The 27,371-nt window shown below is 54.6% G+C and overlaps 1 protein-coding gene across 5 annotated transcripts in view; it reads right to left on the reverse strand.

Annotated features, from left to right (window-relative positions):
* Nucleotides 1–1,638: 1,638 nt before the first annotated feature.
* PSTPIP1 (proline-serine-threonine phosphatase interacting protein 1) overlaps nt 1,639–27,371 on the reverse strand; it is a 46,516-nt gene continuing 20,783 nt past the window's right edge. Inside the window, exons 1-13 of one of the 5 annotated variants that reach the window (XM_025883795.1) lie at nt 21,346–21,692; nt 19,719–19,753; nt 19,390–19,496; nt 17,028–17,090; nt 16,312–16,410; nt 15,493–15,538; nt 7,954–8,033; nt 7,266–7,364; nt 6,077–6,173; nt 5,586–5,676; nt 3,241–3,296; nt 2,908–3,041; nt 1,639–1,939 (exon numbers count right to left, since the gene is read on the reverse strand). In XM_025883795.1, coding sequence (XP_025739580.1) covers nt 1,808–1,939; nt 2,908–3,041; nt 3,241–3,296; nt 5,586–5,676; nt 6,077–6,173; nt 7,266–7,364; nt 7,954–8,033; nt 15,493–15,538; nt 16,312–16,410; nt 17,028–17,090; nt 19,390–19,496; nt 19,719–19,753; nt 21,346–21,368 — 1,062 coding nt within the window. In that variant the 5' untranslated portion in view covers nt 21,369–21,692 and the 3' untranslated portion in view covers nt 1,639–1,807. Of the gene's footprint in view, nt 1,940–2,907; nt 3,042–3,240; nt 3,297–5,585; nt 5,677–6,076; nt 6,174–7,265; nt 7,365–7,953; nt 8,034–15,492; nt 15,539–16,311; nt 16,411–17,027; nt 17,091–19,389; nt 19,497–19,718; nt 19,754–21,345; nt 21,693–27,371 lie in introns of those variants that run through there. The other 4 variants (XM_025883792.1, XM_025883791.1, XM_025883793.1 and 1 more) reach the window with 4 other exon arrangements.

The following is a 27,371-nucleotide window of genomic DNA, read 5'->3' on the forward strand; positions in this document are numbered from 1 at the left end:
CTTTACGGTGCCCTCCTTGCCCTCTGCCTAGTGCCGAGCTTGGTCAGAGGCCTCATTTTTGCTACCGTGGCACCTGCCATTTGCCTGGGCATGTGGGCTTTCAAGGATGCCGTGAGCTGCCTGTCACCAGAGATGTTGACACCAGTGGTGGTACCGGGTTTCCAGTGCCCAGGGGCGGCAGGCAGGGCATCGTGCAGGAGGTCAGATTAGATTCTCCCTGAGTCTCTTCCAGTCCTGGATCCTGGGGGATTCCAGTGCTGTCCCTCACTCCCTTCTCCATCACACATGTGAACCCTCTCCCAGTCCATGGTGGGCTACTGGAGGCGGGCAGAAGCAGAAAGCAACCCTTATTCCTCTCTCAGAATAGCCTCCCTGTTTCCTTGGCTTTTCTTGGGTCACCTATTCTCAGAAGTCCCGTGACTGCTCTCAACCTCGGGACATTTCCATTAACTTTCTGGGCCATTTGGTCCCTTGACTGGGTCAAGAGCTCCTTAGTAAAGCAAGGGACTGAGACTTTACTCCTCTTGCTTGCTCTCATATGGGGCAGACCACAGAGGCTTATGACTAAGCAAGCAAAGTAACTTACCAGTCTGAGAGAAAGGTGGTCTTCACGGAAGAGTAGCCTTCTGCAGCAGCATCTCTCAGGGTGTGCGCAGCGGAGGAGAATGGCATGTCCCCCTTCCACCCCTGCAGTCTGGTCCCTTGTGCTGACAGTGTTGGGCTCCCACAGGTGAGCGAGGGGGAGGCCCAGGACTGAGGAGCCACCAGTTTGCACTGGCTCTCTCTCCGACACCCACTCCCAATGCCTTTGGCAAGGATGGAACCTTCTGTGGCCAGAGCAGGGCTTTGGCAGGCCTTGGCCATCAGGGGAAGTTGTGTTTCTGGGGGCCTGGGTCCAAAAAGAGAAAGGCCTGAGAGCATCGAGAACAGAAGATGTGTGTGGCCACCTCAGGGCCCAGGGCCAGCCTGCATGGGTTCTGGAGCCCCTGCCTGGGTGGGATTTGCCATGTTTGACAGGAAGTGGCACAGGCCAAAGTGGCTTCCCTATGCCTCAGCTGGGTCTGGGAGACAGGATCACTTGCACCCACAAGCTGCAAAGCCTGTCCTCCTGGGCTCTGCACCATGGCCCCTTCACCTCCAGTGACTCATTGCCTATTTCCTCCCCAGACTGAGCTTGGCTCATCCCCAGAATGTTCTAGGTGTTCCCACCTCCTCCCTGTGCTCACACATTTACCCCACTCTGATGCTCTTCTCTGTGCCCTGTCTGCTGCTGCCCTTCCGAGGCCCCTTTTCAGTCCCTCTGCCCCCAGGAAGCCTGGTGCCCCCATTGCAGGACTCCTGAGCCCCTTTTCATTGCCCTACCCCATCCTCCCGACCCCTGTGGCCTTCTCCCATTTGCCCGAGTGTGAGTGTGTCTCCCTCACAGTCTGGGAGTTCCCAGACTGGGGCCAGGGCTCTTCTCCCTCCCCAGCAGACCTCGGGACAGACCTGGTCGGGGCCTCAGTGAGGACACTGGAAGAGGGCGAGCTCTTGTCCACCACCCCCCCAGACTTCTCTCCTCACTCCTTTGCCTCATCTTGGTTGGGGCACTTGGACACGGGGGCAGAAGAGTGAAAGGGACCCCTGCAGACCAAGGAATAAAAATTCACTCCTTTATTCCCTGTGGGAGAGACAGCTCAGGGAGCTGCCAGCATCCATCCTGGGAGGCAGGCTCCATCTTGGGGCCCCAGCAAGGCCAGGGCAGTGATTGGGGGCACCACTGGCCTCATGGGCAGGGCAGGTCCAGGTGGGGGCTGCTGCCCCTTCCTCAGAGCTTTTCCAGGTAGGAACCAGGGACAAAGCCACGCTGCCCATTCCGTTCCACTGTCCACCAGCCATCCTCCCCCTCCAGGATGACTTCCAGGATGTCTCCCGCAGAGATATTCAGCTCATCGGAATTCTGGGCAAGAGAATGAAAAGTACATTGGGCTGGAGGGGCCACTTCGGGGGGCTGGGGGTAGGCTCTGGTTGGCACCCCCACCCCAGGCAGTAAATGCGAGCTTGTCTTCCAGGTGGGCCCAGTCCTCAGAGCTGCACCTGGCCTCCTGGAGCCACAGAACGAGGCTGCTCTCTGGGCTGGGGTGGCCTTTGGGGACAGATAGGGTCTGGTGTGTCTGTGGGACTCAGCCCCCTGGCCTCCCTGGTTTGTCATTGTAGACCTCCCTCACCCTGGGGCTTCTTCCCCTCACTTTCCCCCTGCCGCCCCTCCCCCCAGCTCTGCTCCCGGCCCAGGATCAGGTGTGCTCACCATGCTCCAAACATGCCCAGGCCCACCGCACACAGCCTCCCCCCTGCTGGTGAGCTAGCCCCTGTCGTGCAAGCACATTCTCATTCTCTTGGCCTGTCCCCCTGCCAACCAAGGACCAGGCTTTGGGAGTCTGCATAGACCACTTAGCCCTGAGGGGTTGGCTGCCTTCAATCGGGTGGACTGAGGGGGCTCTACAACTTTACCTCAAAGCAAGGAGCAGACTGAACTCTTGAGGATCTCAGTACAGCTGCCCTGTGGCCCCCTGACCCATCCTCTCCCCGTGGACCTCGGAAAACCAACCCGGGCCCAGCTGATGGCTGTGGCTTGTTCTTGGCACCCATGGCCCCAACCCGAGGGCACAGAGTCTGACCCTTGGACCCTTTCCTGCAGGTAGCCCCAGCATCTGTCAGCGTGCCTGCTCATGCACGCACACCCATGCAGACACAGGCCCTTGTCCCCATTCATCAACATTTGCTCCGCAGATCTACACTGAGCCACTTCTAAGTGCTGGGTGCTGTTCTGAGGGCACACACACCGGCACACTCCAGGGCACAAGCCTCTGTGTGATCACACCCGGGCATACCTGTGCCCTCCTGAGGAGAGGAGGGTGAGGGCCTCACCTGGGCCGTGTAGTCATAGAGCACCCTGTAGCCCTGGGCTGGCAGGGTTGGGGGGCCCGGCGCCTCCTTCATCACGATGGTAGAGTAGACAATCTCATTCTGTTCGGGGGTTGGGGTCAGGGTCTCTGTGGAGGCTGAAAGCAGTGTGAGAGGCCTGGAGCCCACTCCTTTCAAAGGCAGTGATCCCTGGAGACGCCCCCTGGCATGGAGCTTCCCCAGACTTGGCTCAGCCTCCCCACAAAAGCATTTGGACAACCCATCCATGCCATATAGGAGTCCTCTCCTTTCCCCTGGGCTCAGTTGTTTGGCGGCCCCTACGTCACCCCCAGTCACCTGCAGAAGCTGCCAGTGATGTAGTCTTGGGACTCCCGTGTAGCAGTCCAGAGAATCTGGGGACAAGAAGGAAAGCAGGTGGGCCCTGGAGGGAGGGGGATGAGGCAGGGGGCCCTCAAAGCTCCAGGGCTGGGCTCCCCCAAGGGTGGTCCCAGTGGCCTTGCCTTCCCCTGCCGTACCCTCCCAGGCCTCCTCGGCACGTGCTCCTGCACCTGCTCCTTGCAGGCCCTCCACACTCCGTTCCCAGGCCCCTGTGCCCCTGGACCCCTGCTCCATCCTCCCCTGCCGGTGAAGCCGCTGCCCCCGAGAGTTCAGCCCAGTCGTGCCCCGCTGGGGCCTTCACGTGCCTGGGCCCAGCCAGTCCTCCTCCCTGCGCGCCACCGTGACCTGGCCAGCCTGGCCGCTCCCTGACCACGCGACGTCGGGACCCCCGTGTATACACGAGGCAGTACCACGGTAATTCACCCCTTCCCCCGTGCCTGGCTCAGGCCTGGGCTGAGCGGGAGTCGTGAAGGTTTGTTGAATAAAAGAATGGGACAAGCAAGAGGCAGACACTGGGGGCACCAGTGGGGAGGCAGACGTGGGTACCCCACGAAGCAGGCAGAGCTGAGGGCTACAAAAGTAGAGGCTGACGCTATTCCCAGCTTCGGGAAAGGCTTCTGGGTGGGGTCGAGCCAAGTCCTGAAAGAGCTTCACCAGGCAGAGATGGCGCAAGTCCTGGCCAGTGAGCGGCACACGTGCAGGGGGAGCTCTGCACGGGCGGAGGGGTTTGCTGCGTGGAGTGGGCCCACTGGGGGGATGGGAGACAAGACTGGAATAGGGACTAGGCCAGACCCCAAGGGGCCCTGAGTGTGGCTCGGGCCTGTGGGAGGCTGCCCTGCAGTGCCAGGTGGGGCATGAGGGGCCTTTCCCACGGGCGGGGAAGTTCAGTGACACCCGCACACCCACTAACAAGCCCAGGGCCCGGAGTGGACACACATGCCCAGGCTGGAGACCCAGGGACAGGCGCGGGCGGACCTCAGGCTGCGCAGCTACAGCAGCAATGGCACAGTCCTGCCCCTTGGTAGAAGCCAGCAGGGCTGTGGCTGGGAGGAGCAGAGCTCGGGGAGGCCGCCTTGGGCCCTCCCCACTGCCCGTTTCTCGAGTTGTCTATACTTGTGCCACCCCTCCCCAGCTGTGCTTGGCTTCTAGCTGGCCCCTGCAGGGGCCCCTGCCCGCCCCGCCAGTGGCCAGGCCTCCTCCCGCCGCTGGGGCTTCTCTCTCGTCCTCATGAAGCACCCCTTTCTGTCCTTCCTTGACACCCCCCCCCAGGTGAGCTCTTCCGTCCAGGTGTTTAAATGACCGCGTGTGTTGAGCTGCAGGTCCTCCCCAGGGCTGCAGGGAGGACCGAGTCCCCCACGATTCCGCACAGTGAGATGGTGACGGTGTGCCTGCCCTCCTCCTGGGGTCCTGCTTCCTGGAGGGGCATGCTGTGCCTCCAGAGGTGTCCTCAGGGGAGGCTCCAGGGGTTCCTGAGGTCTCAGGAAAAAGCTGGGAGGGCTGGGAGATCCATCAGCCCACCCTCATCCTTCCCTACCATCCGCAGGCGGGCCTTCCTCGGCGCGAGGTTAGGTGGAGAGAGGGCATCACAGGGGCCTCGGGGTGGGAGTGGGGTGCGGGCACCACATAGAACCCACAGGTGCTGTCAGACCCCTACCGACAGGGCACACAGACCCTCAGGAGCCTGGCTGCCAGAGGCCTCCCTGAGCAGACCATGGTGCTCTCAATGGGCTGTCGCCGTTTGTCACCCAAGGCCTGAACCAAGAGAGTCCTTAGGTTCTGAGTCTGACGCAAACAACTCATGGGCTCTGGACCTAGAGAAGGCCAGTGACTTGTGCAGGTGACACAGTGATGCGTGGTACGAGGGCCCTCTGCAGCCAGGCCAGAGCAGGGGCCCTGAGAAGCCCGGGGAACTCTCGCAAGAGTCCTGGCTCTCGGGCCTGCGCCTGGGCCCTGATCCTGCCCCAGCCAGAGAGTGTCACCACTGCAGCGTGACTGTCCAGGGCACCAGCCCAGGCTAGCAGCCGGGCCCAAGGGACACGGAAGCCAGCCTTGGGCCTCCCTGGAGCTCCGAGTTCAGTCACTGGTGAGTAAGTGGGCTGTGATCATTTGCTTAATGTCTGGGACCCTTGGGCTGCAGGTGTCAGGAGCCACATTGAGTCTGTCTTATCCCCAGAGTGCCCAAGACCTAAACACAGCACCAGGCCCACAGTAGGTGCTCGATAAATACATGTGGAAGAGCCCCTTGCAGGTGGGAAGACTGGACCCAATTCCTGGTGCCTCCCCGGCCCCATCAGTCACCTCACCTCTTTATCATGCCGCAGGATGGCTGGATGCCAGGGCTGCCAGATGACGGGGTGACCTCCCGATTGTAGTAGTTCTGGTAGGGCACCGGAGCTGTGGGCAGCAAGCCGGTGAGGCCCAGGGTGGCCAAGGACAGGGCAGGCAGGACCTATGCCACCTGATACCCCAACTTGTCCCCATCCAGAGACCCAGACTCGGGCCCCACCTTTCCATTCTGGCCTTCAGCTGCCTCCGGGCTTGGGGAAGGGGCCTCTCTCACAAGCTCTAAGAGGGCCCGCCATCTCTGCCCCCACTTCCGAGTGTTGTAGCATTCTTAAATGCTGCATGGCCTCTGCCTCAGAGGCAGCGGCAGGCCAGGGACCCGGCCAGGGGACTGCACCGTTCCCGACCCCTCCTCCGGGTCCGGCCAAGGCTCCTGCACCCAGAAGGGAGCCGTGAGCTGCCCTGCCCCATTCTGGCAGCGGAGGCTCAGAGAGCTGGGGTCAGGCCTCACCTGGGGGCTCAGTGCCTGTGCTCTTGGCACGGATGAAGCCGTCCATGTCGGCTTCCACGCTGCAGCCTTCTAGTGTCACCCGCACCTCCTCGTAGAGCTGGGGGCGGGAAAGAGCAGAGGCTGAGGGACCAGGCCTCACCTTAACGCCCACCCTCGTCCAAGTCCTGCTCCTCAGTGGGCCTGAACTCTGGCCAGGAGCCCCCATCCCACCGGCCTCCTCACGGGCCTTGTGTGCACAGCTCAGTGCCTATATTTGGGGGCCGTGGCATGAAGGGTCAGAGCCCTGGCTGACAGCTTCTCCTGGTTCCTAAACACTTGCTGTGTGCCAGGTCCTATGCAAGGGGCCTACTTCACTCCTGTCCTCGGAAGGAGACACTGCTTTCCCCCATTTTACAGACAAGGAAATAGGAAAAGTGACTTGCCCAAGGTCACAGAGCAAGAATTCATTGCAGCCAGACTGGATTTCATTTGAGAAGATCCAAAGCCCATACTCCTTCCTCTGTGATGAGGAAGGCACCACATGGGCTCAAGTCATTTTGGGGGGAAAACCCCCAAACCCCACAGTCCATGGGCAGAAGGGGTCAGGCAAGGAATAGCAATGGGCATCAGGGAGTCCGAGCTACCTCAAAAGAGAGCTCATGGCTCTCAGGCTGCATCAACAGAGGTCAGAGTCCCTGGTGTGGAAGTGGCAGCCCCTCTGTCCTGGGGGATCCCACCCCAACACTCCTGGCATGTAGAGTTTAGTAAGGGGAACCAGGATACCCCAGAGAGTCTGGGGGGCAGAGGAGGGACTGGACCTTGGCTCCTGCAAGGACCAGGTGTGGAGGAGAGCCGCCCAGGGTCCTCCAGCATCTCTGCAAACCTCTGAGAGGCAGTGTCCACCGACCTCCCTGACCCCAGCAGAGGGCGCAGGTGCTCTGTGGCCTGAGAGCAGAGCCGAGGACCTTGGAGGCAGGGGTGGGCAAAGAGGCAGACGCCAGGGTAACCACAAAGGCAGTCTTCCAGGTAGGGAGGCCAGGGCCCTATACTGAGCCCCCTGTCCTTGGGGCCCCAGGGGCAGAGGCTAAGCCCTGAGGTGTTTGTTGATGGACTCAGATGGACCCGGGCAGGCTGTTGTCTGCAGGCTGCCCACCCCTCACACCCCCACCCCAGCTCACTCTGTGGCCCTCCCTGTCCTTAGTCCCCCCACCTCATCGTCCTTGACACACTGCAAGGAGAGCTGGTTGCAGTGCACCCACATGGCGTTGCGAAGGATGGTCAGTCGGTCAAACTCTTGCAGCTGAAAGGCCTGGGAGGTGGAGGTGGGATGGAAGTGAGAAGTGAGGACGGGCTTGCGGGGCCAGGCCAGATTGGGCCCTGCCCGACTCATCTGCACCTCAGCCGGTGCTGACTAGCTACACCCCGCTCTGCTGAGTCCAAAGGAAACACCCTTCTTGGGGATCCCCACCCTCACTTTGTGCCAGCGCCTGAGGCTTCCGGTTCCGAATGCCCTCACCCTCCCTCCGGGCTCCACCACACACTGGCAAAAGCCCTGGGGAGTGTTGTAAGAGGAGCACTGGACCTGGCGTCTCCCAGGCCTTGTCCACCAGCAGGACCCAGAGAAGCTATGAGTTTTGTCGGAGCCTCAGTTTTGCCCTCAGCAGAAAGGGGTGAAGGTTGCCTGCCTAAAACAAAGGGCCCCAGGGCACAAAGACAGATGGTGAGCTCCCAGAGACAGGGACCCAGCGCCGGGCCTGGGGAGAGAATGGACGGGTGAATGAGGGAATGCGGCCTTCCTCCCGCCACTGCCTTGCTTTCCCCCATGAAGCAGCTGGAGGGGTGGACATCTTTCCCATTTTGCAGCTGGGGAAAGAGGCTCTCTGCCCAAGGTCACTCACCTCACAAGTGGTCCGGTGTTCCTGCTCCCACTCGCCCCGCACCTTCTCCAGCTGTTCAGTGTTCTGCCTGTACACTCGCTCTGGAAGCACAGGTGGGCCTCAAGGAGGCCAAGGCCAGACACCCTCCCCGACCCTCCACCCCTTTGCTCCCACAGTGCCCCTGTACCAAGTGCCCTCCGGTCCTTGGAGTGCCCCCCCCCCCCCTCAGAGAGACCTGCCCTGGCTTCTGGTGCCTCATTTGAATGCCCGTTAGGGCCACCTACTCTGGTGCTGGTCTTTCGGCAGTGGCTCCTAACTCCCCACTGTGTTCTGAGCTGCCCAGGGCTGCAGTGGAGCCCATGCCTCAAGACCAGAGTTCAGGCCTCTTGCCACCCCTGGGTGCCACCCTCTCACACTTTCTAGATGGGAAACTGAGGCTCGGAGAAGGCAGCACTGAAGGAGGTAGGAGGAGCGTGGGAGCTGTGGAGATGGAACCCAGCAGACTTGGCCGTGACCTCCATTCCCAGAAATCTGAGGGACACCTATCTGCCAGCCAAGGGAGCAGCTGGGTCCTGGGAGAGGCAGAGCAGAAGGGAGAGCATTTCCGGGGAGAGTGGGGGTGAGCTCTCTGGATTAGGAGGTGTGCCAACAGAGACAAAGCATGTTGGGGTGGGGGGGTTCTGGCATCAGGTGAAGGATAGAAGAGAGGCCTAGAGAAGGCTGTGTGTGTGTATGAGAGAGCTGAGTGGGTCTGTCTCCCACGATGGTGGGGCTGTGAAAGTCCTGGGCTCTGGAGCCAGATAGCCTGGGTTGAAATGCAGTCACCACCACTTCTTGGCTGTGTGACCTTAGGTAAATTACTTGACCTCTCTGTGTCTCAATTTCCTCATTTGTTAAAAAGGGGGATGCAACCGTGTGGCCGAACCACTGGGGGCTAACCTCACCCACTAGCACACCTGCAGCAGCTGCAGCCAACCCTCTCAGCTAGCTCTGCTGGCCGGTGACCAGCCCTCCCCACCAGCAGGCCTGTAGCAGTCATGACCAAGTCACAACAGGAGGGTATATGTAGCCCACACAGGTGATACCTCTGGAGTCCTGGTTCTAGTGAACAGGAAGGATTGACACCTTCTACATAAGACCACTACTTTCAAGTCCAGGATACATAACTGACTTACCTGATACATAGAAACAAACACAGACAAAATGGGGAGAAGAGGAATATGTTCCAAATGAAAGAACAAGACAAAACCTCAAAAAAAGAACAAAGCAAAGATAAACAATCTACCTGATAAAGAGTTCAAAGTGATAGTCATAAAAATGTTCACCAGACTTGAGAGGAGAGTGGATGAGCTCAGAACTTCAACAAAGAGATTAAAAAAAAGAACCAAGCAGAGCTGAAGAATTTAATAACTGAAATTAAAAATACACTAGAGGGAATCCACAGCAGATTAGAGGATGCAAAAGAACAGATCAGTGATCTGGAAGATAGGGTAGTAGAAAATTTCCAAGATAAATAGCAAGAAGAAAAAAGAATTTTTTAAAATGAGGATAGGTTAAGGGATATCAGGTGTACTAAAATTTGCATTTTAGGGGTCCCAGAAGTTAGAAGCGGGCAGAAGACTTACTTGAAGAAAGAATAGCTGAAAGCATCCCAAACCTGGGGAAGGAAACAGACATCTGGGTCCAGACATCCAGAGTCCAGGAATCACAGAAAGCCCCAAACCAGACAAGACAAACCCAAAGAGGCCCACACCAAAACAAATAATCATTAAGAGGTCAAGAATTAAAGCTAAGAAATCTTAAAAGCAGCAAGAGAGAAGCAACTAGTTATATATAAGGGACACCATAAAGCTACCAGCTGATTTTTCAGCAGAAACTTTGCAGGCCAGAAGGGAGTGGTGTGATATGAATAAAATGTTGACAGGAAAAAAAACAAAACAAAAAAACCTAAGAGGTGTCTACCTGGCTCAGTTGGTGGGAGTGTGTGACTCTTGATCTTGGGGTTGTGAGTTTGAGCCCCACGTTGGGTGTAGAGACTACTTTAAAAAAATTAAAACCCCTAAAATCAAGAATACTCAGCAAGATTATCATTCAAAGAAAAGTTAAAGGAGTTCATCATCACTAAACTGACCTTATAAGAAATGTTAAAGGGATTTTTTTTAAATGGAAAAGAAAAGGCCATAACTAGATGTAAGAAAATTATGAAAGGGAAGAAATGTCACTAGTAAAAGCAAACATATTGTAAAAATAGGGGATCAATCACTTATCCAACTAGTGTGAAGGTTTAAAGAAAAAAGTAGTAAAATCAATTATATCTACAAAAATGAATCAGAGAATACGCAAAATAAAAAGATGTACAATAGGACATACATAAAATGTAGAGAGGGGAGTAAGAATGCAGTGCTTTTAGAATGTGTTGGAACTTAAGTGACCATCAACATAAAATAAACTGCTATATACATAGAATATTATATATGAACCTCATAATAACCACAAACCCAAAACCTATAATAGATACACAAAAAATAAAGAGAAAGGAACCCAGCCATAACACTAAAAAAAGTTATCAAATTATAAGGGAAGAGAGCAAGAGAAGAACTACAAAAACAACCAGAAAACAGTTAACAAAATGCCAATAAATACATATTTATCAATAATAACTTTAAATATAAATGGACTAAATTCTCCAGTCAAAAGACATAGGGTGACTGAATGGATAAAAAATAAGACCTATTTAGGGGTGCCTGGTGGCTCAGTTGGTTGAGCATCTGATTCTTGATTTCGACTCAGGTCATGATCTCAGGCTCATGGGATCAAGTCCCATGTCAGGCTCCACACTCATTGTGGAGTCTACTTGTCCCTCTCCCTCTGTTTCTCTCCCTGCTCTTGCTCTCTCCCTCTCTCTCAAATCTTTTTTAAAAAAATAAGACCCATCCAACCATACGATCCAGCAATTGCACTACTGGGTATTTACCCCAAAGATACAAATGTAGGAATCCGAAGGGGTATGTGCACCCTGATGTTTATAGCAGCAATGTCCACAATAGCCAAACTGTGGAAAGAGCCAAGATGTCCATCGACAGATGAATGGATAAAGAATATGTGGTATATATCAGCCATCGAAAGGAATGAGATCTTGCCATTTGCAATGATGTGGATGGAACTGGAGGGTGTTATGCTGAGTGAAATAAGTCAATCAGAGAAAGACATGTATCATACGACCTCACTGATATGAGGAATTCTTAATCTCAGGAAACAAACTGAGTGTTGCTGGAGTGGTGGGGGGCTGGGAGGTACGGGGTGACTGGGTGATAGACATTGGGTAGGGTATGTGCTATGGTGAGCACTGTGAATTGTGCAAGATTGTTGAATCACAGATCTGTACTTCTGAAACAAATAATACAACATATGTTAAGAAAAAAGAAAAAGAAGAAGAGAGCAGGAGGGGAAGAATGAAGGGGAGTAAGTCGGAGGGGGAGACGAACCATGAGAGACAATGGACTCTGAAAAACAAACTGAGGGTTCTAGAGGGGAGGGGGGTGGGGGGATGGCTTAGCCTGATGATGGGTATTAAAGAGGGCACATTCTGCATGGAGCACTGGGTATTATGCACAAACAATGAATCATGGATCACTACATCAAAAACTAATGATGTAATGTATGGTGATTAACATAACAATAAAAAAATTAAAAAAAAATAAGACCCATCCAAATACTGCCTCCAAGAGACTCACTTCAGACCTAAAGACACATAAAAATGAAGGGATGGAAAAAGATACTTCATGTAAATGGAAGCAACAACAACAACAACAAAAGCTGGGGTAGAAATACTTACATCAGACAAAACAGACTTTTCAAAAAGACTGTAACAAGAGACAAAGATGGGCATTACACAGTGATAAAAGGATCAGTCCAACAAGAGGATATAACAATTGTAAATATCCATGCACCCAGCATAGGGGCATCCAAATATATAAAGCAAGTAGTGACAAATGCAAAGGGAGAAACTGACAGTAATACAACAATATTAGGAGACTAACTCCACTTACATCAATGGATAGATGATCCAGACAAAAAATCAATAAGGAAACGATGTCTTTGAATGACACTTTAGACCACATGAACTTAGATATGTACAGAAGATTCCATCCCAAAACAGTAGAGTACACATTCTTTTCAAGTGCACATGAACATTCTCCAGGATAGATCAGATGTTAGGCCACAAAACAAGTCTCAGTAAATTTAAGAATGTTAAAATACTACCAAGCATCTTTTCTGATCACAACAGTATGAAACTAGAAATCAATTACAAGGGAAAAACTGAAAAAAAAAAAGAAAAAAGAAAATCCCACAAACACATGGAAGCTAAACAACATGCTACTAAACAACCAATGGGTCAATGAAGACTCAAAAAGGAAACCAAAAAATACTTGGAGATGAATGAAAATAGAAACACAACATTTCAGAATCTCTGTGAGGTAGCCAAAGCAATTCTAAGAGGGAAGTTTATACCAATACAGGCCTACCTCACGAAACAAGAAAAACCTCATATGAACAATCTAGTCTTACATCTAAAGGAACTAAAAAAAGAACAAAGCCCAAAGTTAGTAAGGAAGGAAATAATAAAGATTAGAGTGGAAATAAATGAAATAGAGACTAAAAACACCCACAACAGATCAAACCAATAGATCAATAAAACTAAGAGCTGGTTCTCTGAAAAGAAACAAAATTGATAAACCTTTAGCCAGACTCATTAAGAAAAAAAGCAAGAGGACTCAAAATCAGAAATGAAAGAGAAGTTACAACCGACACCATGAAAATATAAAGGATTAGAAGAGACTACTAGAAAAAAATGGATGCAGAAAAACCATTTGACAAAACCCAACATCCATTCATGATAAAAGCTCTCAACAAGTAGGTTTAGAGGGAACATACTTCAACATAATGAAGGCCATATATGACAAATCCACAGCTAACACCATATCAATAGTGAAAAGTTGAAAGCTTTCCTTTAAGATCAGGAACAAGACAAGGATGTCCATTCTCACCATTTTTATTCAGCAATCAGAAAAGAAAAAGAAATAGCCAAATTGGTAAGGAAAAAGTAAAAGTGTCACTATTTGCAGGTAACATGACACTATTTACAGAAGGCCCTAAAGCTTCCACCAAATAACTATTTTGCAGGATACAAAATCAATATACAGAAATCTGTTGTATTTCTGTACACCAATAATGAACTAGAGGAAAGAGAAATTAAGAAAACAATCCCATTTATAATTGCACCCAAAAAGAATAAAATACCTAGGAATAAATTTAATCAAGGATGTGAGAGACCTGTACTCTGAAAACGAAGGCCTTGATGAGAGAAATTGAAGACAACACAAATAAATGGAAAGATATACCATGTTCATGGATTAGAAGAATTAATATTGTTACACTGTCCACACTACTCAAAGAAATTTACAGATTGAATACAATCCCTATCAAAACACCAACAACATTTTTCACAGAACTAGAACAAATCCTAAAATTTGTACAGAACCACCAAAGACCCTGAACAGCCAAAACAATCTTGAGAAAGAGTAACAAAGCTGGAGGTATCACAATCCCAGATTTCAAACTATACTACAAAGCTATAGTAATCAAAACATATACTGGCACATAAACAGATCCATAGGAACAGAATAGAGAGCTCAGAAATAAACCCATGCTGATATCGTCAATTAATCTATGACAAAGGAGGCAAGAATATACAATGGGGAAAAGACAGTCTCTTCAATAAATGCCACTTGGAAAACTGGAGAGCTGCATGCAAAAGAATGAAACTGGACCACTTCCTTATACCACACACAAAAATAAACCAAAATGGATTGAAGACCTAAATGTGAGACCGAAACCCTAAAAGTCCTAAAAGAAAACCTGGGCAGTAAACTCTTGGATGTCAGCCTTAGCAATAATTTTCTGCATCTGTTTCTTCAGTGAAGGAAACAAAAGCAAAAATAAACAATTGGAACTACATCAAACTAAAAAGCTTTTGCACAGCAAAGGAAACCATCCACAAAATGAAAAGACAACCAACTGAATGGGAGAAGATAAGGGGATAATATTCAAAATATAGAAAGAATTCATACAACTCAACATTAAAAAAAATACAACCCGGGGGCACCTGGGTGGTGGTGCAGTCAGTTAAGTGTCTGACTCTTGTTTTTGGCTCCGGTCATGATCTCGGGGTTGTGGGATCATGCCCCGTGTTGGACTCTGAGCTTGGCATGGAGTCTGCTTGAGTTTCTCTCTCCATCTCCCTCTGCCCTCCACCATGCATTCTCTCTCCCTCTCTAAAATAAATAAATAAATCTTAAAAAAAAAAACCCAATCTGATTAAAAAGTGGGCAGAAGACCTGAATAGGCATTTTTCCAAAAATGACGTACAGATGACAAATAGACACGTGAAAAGATGCGCAATATCACTCAACATCAGGAAAATGCAAATCAAAACCAGTGAGATATCACCTTATACCAGTCAAAATGGCTAGGATCAAAAAGATAGGAAACAACCAGTGTTGCCGAGGATGTGGAGAAAGGGGAACCCTCTTGCACTGTTGGTGGGAATGCAAGCTGGTACAGCTACTATGGGAAATAGTATGGAGCCTCCTCAAAAAATTACAAACAGAACTATTATACAATCCAGTAATTCCACTTCTGGCTATTTACCTGAAGAAAATGAAAACAGTAATTGGAAAAGATACATGCACACCTATGCTTATTGCAGCATTATTTACAATAGGCAAGATATGGAAGCAGCCTGAGTGTCCACCGACTGATGAATGGGTAAAGAAGAAGTGGTATATATATACAATGGAATATTATTCAGCCATAAAAAGGAAAGAAATCTTGCCATTCTTGACAACATGGATGAACCTAGAGGGTATAATGCCAAGTGAAATAAATCAGACAGAGAAAGAGAAATGCCATATGATTCCACTTTATGTGTGAAATCTAAAAAATGAAACAACAACAAAAAACAGAAACAGAATCATAAAAATAGAGAACAAACTGGTTGCCAGAAGGCAAGGGGGTGGGAAGATGCACAAAATAGGTGAATAAACTTCCATTTATAAAATACGTGAGTCACAGGGATGAAAAGTACAGCATAGGGAATAGAGTCAATAATATTGTAATAACACTGTGCGGTGACAGGTGGTAACCACATATATCTTGGTGAGCATTGCATAATGCTTATAATTGTCGATTCACTATGTTGTACACCTGAAATTAATATAGTATCGTATGTCAACTATACTTCAATTAAAGATTTAAAAGGGGGATAGTCATAGCAGCCACCTCATAGGATTGTTATGCAGAGTGGTTGAAACATGCAAAGCACCAAGAACACGTATGTTTTTATTTTACTTGCATGATTATGTGGGAGTGGTGAGCATGTGCCTCTGTAGAGTCATGTGTCCGTGTGTGTCCCCAGGGTGAGGAGAGTGTGCAGCGGTGCTGGGGCCAGGCCTGTCTGGCCACCATCCCAGGTCAGAGGAAGCGGGCAGGGCCATGTACCTGCCTCCATGGCTGAGTCCTTGCACTGCTTGGCCTTGTTCTGGCTCTGAGGAGACAGAGGGAAAGCCGCGCTGAGCTGGCCCCAGCCCTCAGGGTCCCAGCCTCCCCAGGGGGAGGAAGCACTCTGAAGTGCTTCTGTCCCACCCTCCCTGAGCCACCCAAGAGGACACTCAGGAGCCAACTGTGGGCACCTTCCACCATTTACTCCAGCCTCGCCCCACAGAGGACCACAGTCAAAAACGGTCCAATAAAAATAAATATAAATAAATAAAAACAGAAGCGTGCAGCCCATGCACACACGTGTGGCAACTGGATGTGAAGACCTGAGGGAGAAATGTGGATGGGGCCAGGTCCCGCTGCTCCACCTGGCCACCGCTGACCCCGCTGGTTGGTACTTGGGCTCTGCTTTTGACTTGCTGCCCCTAAGTTGCCCTTGGGCCCCTGTTCACCCTCACCCCAGAGGCCAGAGCAGTCAAGACCCTGGGCTCTGGATGACCTGGATGTGCATCCTTTCTCCATTGCTTCCTGGCTCTGAGACCTTGGACAATTAACTCACCGTCTCTGGGCCTGTTGCCTCTCTGTGACATGGGTCTCCCGAGCCCCTCTCCAAGGGTCATGTGAGAGTTAGCTGGTCCTGCCTGTCCATGCCCTGAGATTCTAGGAAACCCCTTTCACAGATGGGGAGATGGGGGTTCAGAGAGGAGTGAGCAGATGTCCCCGATGCAGACCTTTCTAGGGGTGTCTGTGGCACCCCCTCCTTCCCTCCCTGCCCTGCTCCAGCCCTGGGTGACACCATATGGCCTCAGCGGCCCCACGCACCTTCTCCACCTGCTTCTGGGGGCCATTGGTGCTAATGCGCTCGAAGGCCTGCTCAGCGTCATCGGCATCACGGCACTTCTGCTCATATGACTTCTTGGACTGGGGGAGTGGAGAAGCGGGACTGGGGGGGCGCCCAGGGTGAGGCTCCCTGAACCCAGCCTCCCTTCTCCCTGTCGGGGGGCTGTGGGAGGAGTGGGGGCCTCCTGACGAGGGATAGGGGTCTGGGAGTCCAGAAGGGAGATGGAGAGAGGAGTTTTGTTCCCAGGCCCTGCCCCCCTGGGCACAGTGTGGCCCTGCCCATGGCCGCATCCTCTTTAGAGACATGGTCACATCAAACCACCAGCAGGTCCCTGAAAATGCCATGCTGGCCTCTGCACATGCTGTCCCCTTGCAGAACCCCTTTTCTCCTTCTCGCTAGGGGAGACAGCTCAGGGGTCCCTTCTCCCTCCACCCCAAGTCCCCAGCTGACGGCATGGATCATCGTGTGGGCCACTGTCTGGGACTGCCCGCCTGCTCATCAGTCAGGAGCTCCCCAAGGGCAGGGCCTGGGCCTATCCACATGGGCCCTTGGTTCCCCATGCAGCCCCGAGCACCCAATAGGCCATGGTGTGTGTTGTTGGATGGGTGGTCGGAGGCTGGCCCTGCCCCAGGGGCCCAGCCCAGGGCTTCTGGGGTCCACACCATGCGTCCTCCAGGCCCGTGACCCTCACACTCACATCCATGGCCTTCTTGTAGAGAGATAGCTTGGTCTTCTGGACACGGTCCATGACGGCCTCGTACTGTAGGGGACACAAGGCTCTGAGCAGGGGGGCTGTGGCCTCAGGACGCTCCCTAGGCCAAGAGGACTGGTGTCCCTGGGATGAGGCACAGCATCCCCTCCTGGCTCTGAAGGGGGCAGTGACAATATGTCTTCCCTCTCCCATGCCTTGCTCTTTCACAATCTCTGCTCAGGACAGAACACTAGAGCCCAGGACAGGATGTGCCCATCATATCTTTTTGCCTCAGACTCCAGCCACGACTTGGTCTCTATCCCCGGACTACCCACCCTGCATGCTACACACACACACACACACACACACACACACACACACACACACACGGCCCTCACTCATAGCCTCTGTACCTTCTCACACGTGTCACACACTGTGTACACACTCTGGCACACGCATGCGAAGTTCACATGACACACACACAGGCCCCCATTGTTCCCACTGCTCACACTTGCACACCCAGGCCTTCATGTGCACACTCACAGAGTGCCCACAGACACCACTCATAAGTACACACAAGCACACTCTCCCATGTCCTTATGCACAGCCATGGGCCTGCTCACACAGGGGAATACACACACACACTCAACTTCCGCTGCTTGTGAGCACACAGGGTCACTGCACCCCTACCTCACCTCACAGGCTTCTTGTTCAGGCAGAGAGGATGAAATGCAGCTTGGACAGAGGTTGGGGTGTAGAGAGCACCGGAGCTGGCTGGGCTTGGGGTCTCAGTGGGGCCCGTGCCGGCGGGGAGATGTCGGGCAAGCCAGCGGGTCACAGAGGTGCAGGCACACACACATTGAGACACACACACCTGCTCCCAGGCAGGCACACACATGTGCCAGGCTCCCCTGCCCCCCTTCCCCTCTCTCTCTCACACACACACACACACGTGTCCATATGTACACGTGTATACACACGAGCCCAGACTGTGTGCCTACAAACTACATCACAGTTCTCCACTTGTGGGGGCCCTGGCTGCTCTGGGGAAGGCATCTCTCTGGCTCAAACAGCTCTTGCAGACACAACAGCCCCTCTGGCCACAGGAGAACTCAAAATAGCCAGTCTGGGGCCTCGCTGTCTCGGCGGGTGCTCTGCACCCTGCAGGCAAGTCCCAGCTCAGAGAGGTCACCTGCTCCAGCACCTCGAGGCAGAGCTGGCCTCCGGGGCTGGCTTTGGAGACCAGCTGTCTGCTCAGGGACCCAAATTTAGAATCCTGAAAGCCCGAGCCCCCGGGGGGCTGGCTGGGCAGATAGGGCAGGCAGCCACGCTAGATTTCTGTGGTCAGAGCCACTCATCAGAGCCAGAGCCCTGTCTGAGAAGACTGAGGGGGGCCTGGTCCACGGCTGGGTCCCCAAAGCTTGGGAAGTGGCCTGCAAGAGGGAAACTGAGGCACAACAAGGAGAAGAGCTTGCTCAGGACATCCAGGCCCAGCCTGGACCCAGCTGTGAGCTGGCAAGCCTTTCCCTTCACCCCTCAGTTGGGTGGACTTTTCCCTTTTTCAATTTTTTGGAGTCTGCAATGATCCTTCATCTCCAAGTGTGAAGTGTTTCTGTGTGCCGGCCTCTCCCATCCTGTCCAGGGTGCCACCCTCATCACAAAGCCTTGAGTGGCTGAGCACATGTCCCCACCTGCCTTCCTAGCAGCCACGTGCTCAGCCAGTCAGAGTCTCAGGCCTGGGAGGGGGCCCTGGGACACTGAGGTCACTAAACCCACTCCCCACCCCACCCCTGTAGCTTCCAGACTCTGCTTGCATACCTCCCATGATGGCGACTTTACTTCCTTTCCATGTAGTCTCTCCATCTAGGGACAGCCACGCCCTACCCACAGGTGACAAGTACCTTGGGCTGCTGAGGTAAGCCCACAGCGCCCCACCGCCACCCGCAGGCTCTGTCTGCCCCTCTCAGCCTGGGCAGCCCCGCAGAGCGGCTACTACGGCTGGCCACCAAGTCTGCCTTGCTCCTGGACAAACAGCCCTGACCCTTGGGCTGAGGACCAGTTTCTGGCGACTCCCCAAATCAGGTTGCCGCCTTTGGATACCCCCAAGCTGTCAGTGAGCCTCCACAGTCTGTTGTAGGAAGGTAATCAAAAAGACCTAAGCCTTTCCCTCTTCCTGGCATGAGACGGCTCAGGGTAAGACCCCTAGTGGGGCTCTCAGGCCTGCACACCGGGCCCAGGTTCCAGTGGCCCGTCCCTGCCCACACCCATCCCCTCAACATCGAGTCACTCTCACCCCCAAGCCTGGAGTGCCGTCTCCCACCCTCCACGGGCTCCGTGTGGAGGGCCCATGCCCCCGCACCCACCTCACCTTCTTCCTCTGCTCCTTCTGTCTTTCCCGGAACTCCTCGAGGCTCCGCAGCTCCTCGCGCAAGGCCAGGGCCAGCTGGATGTGGGAGCTGCCTACATTCTCCATTTCTGGGGGCAGAGCACAGAGGCGTGGAGCCCCAACCACCCCCCCACACCCGTGCCTGGACCAGCCCCGCACCTCCCAGACCCTCCGCCAGCTTCAGAGCCCTGTGTGCAGCCTGAGCACCCCCCTCCCCGCCAGAACCTATCTGCTTCCTTCTATGGGGACATGGCTGTTCCCAGAAGGTCCTGTCACCCTGCAGCCTGGGGTTGGGGACAATCAGGACTTACGCTGCTTCAGGGAGTCAAAGGAGGCCCTCAGGGAGCTGCAAAACAGAAAGGCCAGGGTCGGGAGAAGAGTGCACAGCAGGCCCGGAATTCCCCCCACCCCCACCCCAGGGACTTTTCATTTGTGGGAAGGCTCTAGGTCACTCACACACACTGATCTAGACCCAGACAGTGACCACCCCCTCAGAACCAAGCTGGGTTTTCTGGCAGGCAGAGGTCCTCTTCGGAGGTGATAAAGCCATCACACCTCCCGGCGGTGGCAGAGTGCTCCTGGCTTCTGCATGTTTTCAGGGCTCTCCCTCCCTCACCGGGGTCCCTCTCCCACCCAGTCCTCTCCCATCGGGACGAGTTGAAGCAGGAGAGCGCAGGGTTCCGACCTGGCTTTAGGCAAGTGGCCTGGAGGGTGTTTGGAAGAAGCTGGGTGGGAGAGGCAAGCGGGGCAGGGGTACAAGAGGAGAGAGAGGGGGGCCTTAGGGCAGGAAGAACGGGATGTGCGGGTGAGGACACCGAGAGGCTGTCCCTGTCCCTGGCTGGGGCGGCTGGGCAGACAGTGGTGACATTTCCGAGAGGGGACCCAGGAGAGAGTACATGACCCAAGAGGGGGTATACAATAGGGGGCACCGAGCTTGGGGTGCCCAAGAGAACCCCTCAGGAGGAGTCAGGAGGCAGCAGTGTAGCCATTCTGGGGTAGAGATGTGGGTGCCATGGAGAGCAGGAAGGGAAGGGGGGGCACTGGGGGACGATGCCCAAGGGTGGGGTTGCCAGACAGCACATAAAAATACAGGGCTCCCAGTTAGGTTTGAATTTCAGATAAACAACAAATAGTTTTTGAATATAATGTAATATATGGAACATACATCTTAAAAAAAAGTATTTGTCGTTCATCTGAAATTTGAATGTAACTGGGCCTCCTACAGCTTATCCAGCAGCCCTACTGTGGGGACTGCCCCCCAGAACCACAGATGGAGTTGGTGCCTGAGCAAGGGTGTCAGAGCCCACCCAGGACCCAGTCCTGTCTCCTGATAGGTAACGGGGTGCCATGAGGCAAACATCCCCTTGGGTCAGAAACACGAGCAACAGGGGCGAATGCCTCTCTCCAGGTCACTGGGTCTTGGGGACAGGGGCCTCTCGGTGGAGTGGGCTCCCGATTCCAGTGGAGCAGGAGAGTGACTGGAAATCCCAGCCTGGGGAAGCAACAGGACCTGGGCGGGGGCGCCTGCTCTGCACTCGCACACGCGTCGGAGCCGACCCTGGAGCCGGACAGCCTATGTTCACCTGGGGCAAGGGACTTGCTCTCTGTGCCTTGGTTACCCCTTTGGTAAAATGAGGATAATAATACAAACAGGATGGTTGTGAGGAATAAATTAATTAATATGTCTAAAGTACCTCCGTCAGGACCCGGTTGTTGTCGCACAACCCTCCCCCGAGTCACATCTACACATCCCTGTCCTGGCCCCCCCCCCAGGGGGTCCCCCAGGTCCCTGAACCTGACCTGAGCTGTACCTCCAAGGTGCCCCACCTGAGAGCTTACTGGGTGCCCCCTCTTATCAGAAACCCCCCAGGTTTTGCATTCAGGTGGGGGTTCCCTTGAGGTTCCCTGTGGGGCTCCATAGGTCGGACCCCTTCTCACCTCCCCATAGCCTGAGCGGGCATATGGAGCAGTCAGACTTGTGTTCACCAGCAGCTGTGTGAGGGGAGCCTGGGCCCATCATGCCCCAGCGAGGGCCCATGGGTGTGAAGTCTCCAAGTGCACCCAGAGACGGAGCGCAGAGGTTGCAGACTGGCCCTAGGGCGGTATTTTGGGGTAACATTCTCTGCCTGCGTTGGTGGCCCCTTAACCAAGGAGGCTTGGCTTGTGGCTCTCTCTGCACCAGGAGGCCTGAGGTGGCGCAGTCAATCGAGGCAGAAAGAGAAACTGAGGCCAGAGCGTGGCCGGGAGTGCTGGGATCACACAGAGACAGCAGGCAGGCACCGGGTCGCTGGCCGCACACTCCGCCGCCCCCTGTCGGGCCCCGCGCTCCCCTCCGCTCCCCTCCGCTCCCCTCCGCCGAGCAGCGCGCCCGCCCCCTGGTGGCCATATGTCCTCTTGACGTCCGCCGGGGACAGCCCTGGGCTCCTGCCCTCCTGCTGTGGTCTCCCCGCAAGCCTTGCAAGGCAGGCTTTCCAGGGGCCTCCCTCTTCTCATTGGACAGTTAGGGAAACTGAGGTCAACCAAAATCAGCAACCTGGTAGGACCCATAGGGATCCAGGCCTAGGAGAGAACTGCGGGGGTCTGGCCCGTGGCCGACCCGGGCCCTAAACTAACTAGATCTCGCAGTGTGGTCGGAAGACCAGCAGCGTGACCGCCGCCTGCGAGCCTGTTGGAAAAGCAGACCCCGAGGCTTGGCCGCAGTCCTCCTGAAGCCGGAACTCGCGGTGCGGCCCAGCACTCTGCGCTCTAACAGGCCTCCGCAGCCTGCTGACGTCTGCTCGAATGTGAGAATGGCCGAAGTGCTTTAATTCTCGATTCTCGCAGCTCTGCCAGGAGGGTCCCATCGTGATCCCCATTTTACAGGTGAGAAAAACGAGCATCAGGGAGGTGAAGAAACTGGTCCGTGGCCACACGGTGGGGGAGACGCAGGGCCAACCCCCTGCTTCTCACCAGAGGAAGGAGAGGGGGGATTGCCAGGGTGACCCCGCCTGCCCTGGGCATGAGGGGCCAGGACTCTTCTGTGACAGAACTGACGCCTTCCAGTGGCTCTCCCTCCAACCCCTCTGCTTACTCACACACTTATGTCCTGCCTCAGTCTCTCCATTCATGGTGAGAGCCCCTCCAGGCTCAGTGTGACCCCTCTCCCCCACGGCCAGCCTCACCCGCACCCCCTCAGGCCCCAAGTCCTTCATGACCACATCCCGCCCCAGAGCTCAGGGCCTGCACATCCACGGCCTGGTCTTCACCTCTTTTTAGATCTCACAGCTCACAAACACCTCAAATGCAGAGTGTCCAAAACTGGACTCAGCTCCCCCCACAAACCTCCCTTCTCAGCCCATTTCCATCTCAGCAAAGAGGACCTGTGCCTGGCTGTGTGCCCCAGAAACCCAGAGTTGTCCTTGCCTCAGCCCTCGCCTCCCCCTGCACTGCCTTCTCTTTCACCTCCTCAGTCTCCTCTCTGCCTGCCGCCCCCTGCTACCACCCTAGCCCCAGATCATCAGCTCCGGCCCCCCAGCATCAACACTTGATAAATACCAAAGCCTTTCTCAATCCCAAACCTACCCTGCCGCACCCTCCTTGGCCCATGGACTCAGGCCCTCCCTCCCAGCCTGGGGTGCCTGTCGGGAACCACAGCCTCCTGGGACAGCTGGTCCTTCTCCCCACCCCACCCTGGGATGCTGGGAGCCCCTGCCTGAGTCCACAGCACTGCCATGTGACATGCAGTCTCTGTTCCCACCCTGGTCAGTCCTGATGGTGACAAAGCCCATGCTCACCTTGGGCTCCCATTGGCTTGCTGCCCACTGGGGCTGCATGGGTGGAGGTGCTCATTCCACCTGGGGCGGGGCGTGGAGGGCAGGACTGTAGGCTGTGACCACTCCAGGTCCCCCCCCCACTGCTCACCTCGGGGCTGCAGTCCTTCCTGCCCAGCCACCAGAGCTCCACTCACACAACAGGGCCCAGGACTCCACCTCTCTTTCTTGGCCCCAGACTTTCAAGAAGGCAACCTTGGTTGTGTGGGGGAAAGGGGGCTTCACTTTTCCTGGAACCACAGGCAGCCCACTGTAGGTTAGCCAAGACTCACCCCTGGAGAATGGCCTTAAACTCTGATCTTGAGGATTTGCAGAGCATATGAAGTCTTTCTCTGCTCCATTCAACCCAGAAGAGATGGCGTCTCATAGCTTTTCTCTTTCCTGGTTCCTCCCTCTTGCTGTCAGGACTTGCTCAAGCTTCTCTTCTATTTTGTCTGTGTCGCATGGCAGGGACGGGGCCTCATGCAGGCCTCTACCTTCTGTTATCCACCACCAATGTCCTTATGTGTGACTCATCCCATTGCCCTTTCTGACTTGGCTCTCAGGACATGCAGCCTGAAATGCCCTGCTCAAACACAGTCAAAATTTCGAGTGTAAACACCTCCTTCCGTATTCTCCCCACCATGTCACGTCCCTGCTTGGGCCTCGTTACCCCTGCCCTCCGGCTGGCCAGGAGGCTCCAGCCTCCCAGGTGACAGGAGCAGGCTCTTCTTGCCCCAGTGCTGGAGGCTGGGGGCGGGGCCTGACGGCCCTGGTGTCAGAGGGCCCCTGATGGGAATAGGGCCTGCCTGGCTCCCTCTAACATCCTTAGCATGTCTTCATTCTCTGAGCTCAGAAGAGAGATCATGGGGAAAAAAAAAAAAATCCCCTCTGACAGGAAAACCACAATATTTTAGGTTGTGACAAGTGCAGGTGAGGCGGGGATTCAAACCCACGTGCCTTGAGGAGGTGTCCTGAATGGCAGTAACCACCTGGGGGCTCACTGGAAGTTGGCCCCAGCCCTGCCAGCCTTGATTTCCTTTCATTTCCAGAACCCTGTAGCACCCCAGCACCCTACCTGGGGTAATGTGAGCAAGACAGGATGGGTAGGCCCGGGCAAGAGGGAAATGGGAGCAACAACCAGAGCAAAGGCCCGGAGGCTGGAAGGGAGAGTCGGGGTGAACTTTCTGCCAAGCTGGATGTGCAGTTTAAACCGTATCGATAAGCCCTTCGCCTGTGTGATGAGGTCTTTAAAGTGCATTGAAAGGGCTTGTGGGGTTCCCCTAGTTCAGGGACCAGGTCTCATATGTGCATTCTCCATTCCACAGCCCAGTGGGAGTTCGCTGAGGCAGCGTGTGGAGGAGGCGAATGTTGGAAATGATTTGAAGACGGGAGTAACCTCCCTTCAATATATATGGCTGAGCCTCCAGGCTTGAGCGAGGTTTCTGGCTGGTCTGAGGTCAGAAGATCATGCAGAAATGCTGCATCTTCAGGCAGCAGAGGCCGGGCAGGCCAGCCCACTCTGCCTTCCTGCTGTCACTGGGCTTCTTCTGAGGTCACTTACTCCTCAGCTTTGGTCCTCCCCATTTGCTCCTGTCTAGCCTGTGCTTGCCCTCAGAGGAGCTAAGAATAAGCATCTCATGCGACCTAGGAGGGGGTTGGCCATGGGGGGGCTGGGGGCTTCACCCCACCAGGCAATGGGCCCTGGAGGATGCGTTGCCAGCCCCACACTGAATAGCCAGGGCATTCCCAGGGGCCAACCCCAGCATACCTCCAAGTCTCCATGACAATGAGGAAGTGACCTGTGCTGCCATGGCCACCCTTTACTCTTCCCACAGGGAGCCCTCTAGGTTGGAACTGGGACAGGGTGACCTGGTCCAATCCAAAACCCTAACAGTCACACAAGGGTGAGTGTTTGGGAGGACTTCCTGGAGGAGGTGGGGCAGGAGAAGGCCCTAGAGGGAGGGGTTCTGATGCAAAGGATTGGGGAGGTTCCCCACGATGTGCTAGAGTCTAGCTTTGGGATGGTGGGGCCATTCATTTTATGTTATTTTTAAATTTTTGAATCCTCCTGACTCAGCCTAGGGCATGGCAGGCTCATCATAGGCTCTCCATAAATGCTGGCTAAATAAATGAACGGATGATTGATGCTTGGCCCACTGTTAAGGAAAGGAATGACTGCATGGTCTCACTAATCTTAGTACATATGCCGAATGGTTCAACAGTTCCACTTACTGAGCGCCTAGTGTGTGCAGTCAGCCGACCTGCAAGCTGCATGGGGCATGACCCTAAGGCAGAGAGCAGGTGAACCGGGATGAGTTCGACTCCTGCCCCTCTTGCCCACTGGCTCTGAATGTGCCCTGCCTTTGCCCACCTCCAGCAAGTCCTCCGGCAGGAAGGCATCTCCCCTCCCTCTCCATCTCTCCCAGGAGGCGCCCTCTCCAGGCCACCCTGCTCTGACCACCCCAGCCTGACAGTGGGTTCTCACCCACCATTCCCTGTCTGCTCTGGCAACCTGCGTCTGGGCCGTGGGGCCCCCATGCTGGGTGGGCTGAGCCATGGGCCTGGCACTCCCGATCTGGGCTCCGACTCCTCCTTGGTAGGCAGAAAGGCGGACCCTGTCTCTACTCCTTGCTGTGGCCTGGGGCTCTACCCCTGATGCTCCACCTTGGACGAGGGCTGCCCTTCCAGTGACACTGGCCTCCGGCTTTCTGGACCGGGGAGTGGCTGGGCCTTGAAGGAAATGGTCTAGGTTGCCCGGTCAGACTTCTCAGCCCTAAACTAAGTAGGGCAAGCCCAGTTTATCTGACATACACAGGTGCCTGTAAGACTGGAAAGAACCCCACTGTTTATTGAGCATTGCCCTGGCCTGGTGCTCTGTGCTTGGCATGGTGATGCCAGAGCACCTCCTGGGGGCGACTCTCCCTTTCACAGCCCAGCCCAGGACTCAGAGGGGCAGTGACCACCCCACGGTCACTCAGTATAGGAGGCAGGGCAGACCTTGCCCCACTTGGCCTCTTATAGCCATGCAGGGGATCAGGACCGCCCATAGCATTGCCCCGGCCACTTTCTAGTCCTGCAGTGGGGCAAGATGCTGTGTCCATCCCCGCCTTCCCCGCTGCCCACCAGGATCCCCTTCCACTATGTTCTCTCTGCCAGTGGCTTCTCCTTCCCTATTTAAGTGCCTAGTGACTCACAGGCTTCTGAGTGTAAGTGTGCCTCACACAGCTTGCCTCCAGCCCGGGTTCCTGTCATGGCCCCGCCTGGAGCACCCTCTCCCCCCCACCCCCCCGCCAGGAGGTCACCTCTCTTTCTGGGAAGGTTCTCATTTTCCATCTGGCTTGGGTGGCCAACAGGTGGGCAGGGATGCCTCCTGGGTCATACTCCCTCAATCGCTCTTCCCCAGGGAAGACAGAGAAGGGTTCCATCAGACTTTCATTCATTCCTTACCACGTCCTGAGCCCTCCTCTGCATCAAGCCTGCATCCAGCCCCAGCCCCGCCCTGTTTATCTGTACCACAGCCCACTGGAGTGGGCAGATGAGAACCCGACTCAACTTGTCCCCACTCACACGGTTCACAAAGGCCAGGCGGGGACTGGAGCTCATGCATTCTTACTTCCAGGGCTGTGTTCATGCTTTCTGGGCCCCTGCACAGACCTTTGGGCCTTGAGCATGAATCTCCCCTGGCCCACACCACTTCTTGACCTTCTTAGGGTTAGCTCAGGGTTGCTATGGCAGCTGCAGGCTCCACAGGTAGGGGCTCCTGGCCCAGGGGGGAGGGGGGGCAGAGTCCACACCTTCCCAAGGCAGCCCCTCTATGCCACTGTTAGAAAGTTCTTCAGCTGCCCTCACATCGTCACGCTCTCCCTGTCTGCTGCCCCACCCCCCAGTCTACACACAGGGAACCAGGCCTCAGGGCTGCAGAAGACCCCTGCTTCACAGCAGCAATGACCCCCATTGCCTCCCCTCCAAGCCAGGCCTGAGCTGAGCCTCTGGACTCAGTCAACCCTTTGAGGAAGGTTGTGTTATCGTTCCGCTCTCTGTCGAGGAAATGGAGGCAGGGAGAACGTCAGGGAGCAGCCTGACCCAGCTGATGATCACGCAGCTGATGGGTAAGGACATGGCACCGGAGCCTGGGCATGGCCCCTCCCTCCGCTGTCCCTGGTCACACCTCTC

This window comes from Callorhinus ursinus, unplaced genomic scaffold (genome assembly GCF_003265705.2).
Source record: "Callorhinus ursinus isolate GAN/ISIS: 27379988/994484 unplaced genomic scaffold, GSC_fseal_2.0 scaffold25, whole genome shotgun sequence".
NCBI lineage: Eukaryota > Metazoa > Chordata > Mammalia > Carnivora > Otariidae > Callorhinus > Callorhinus ursinus.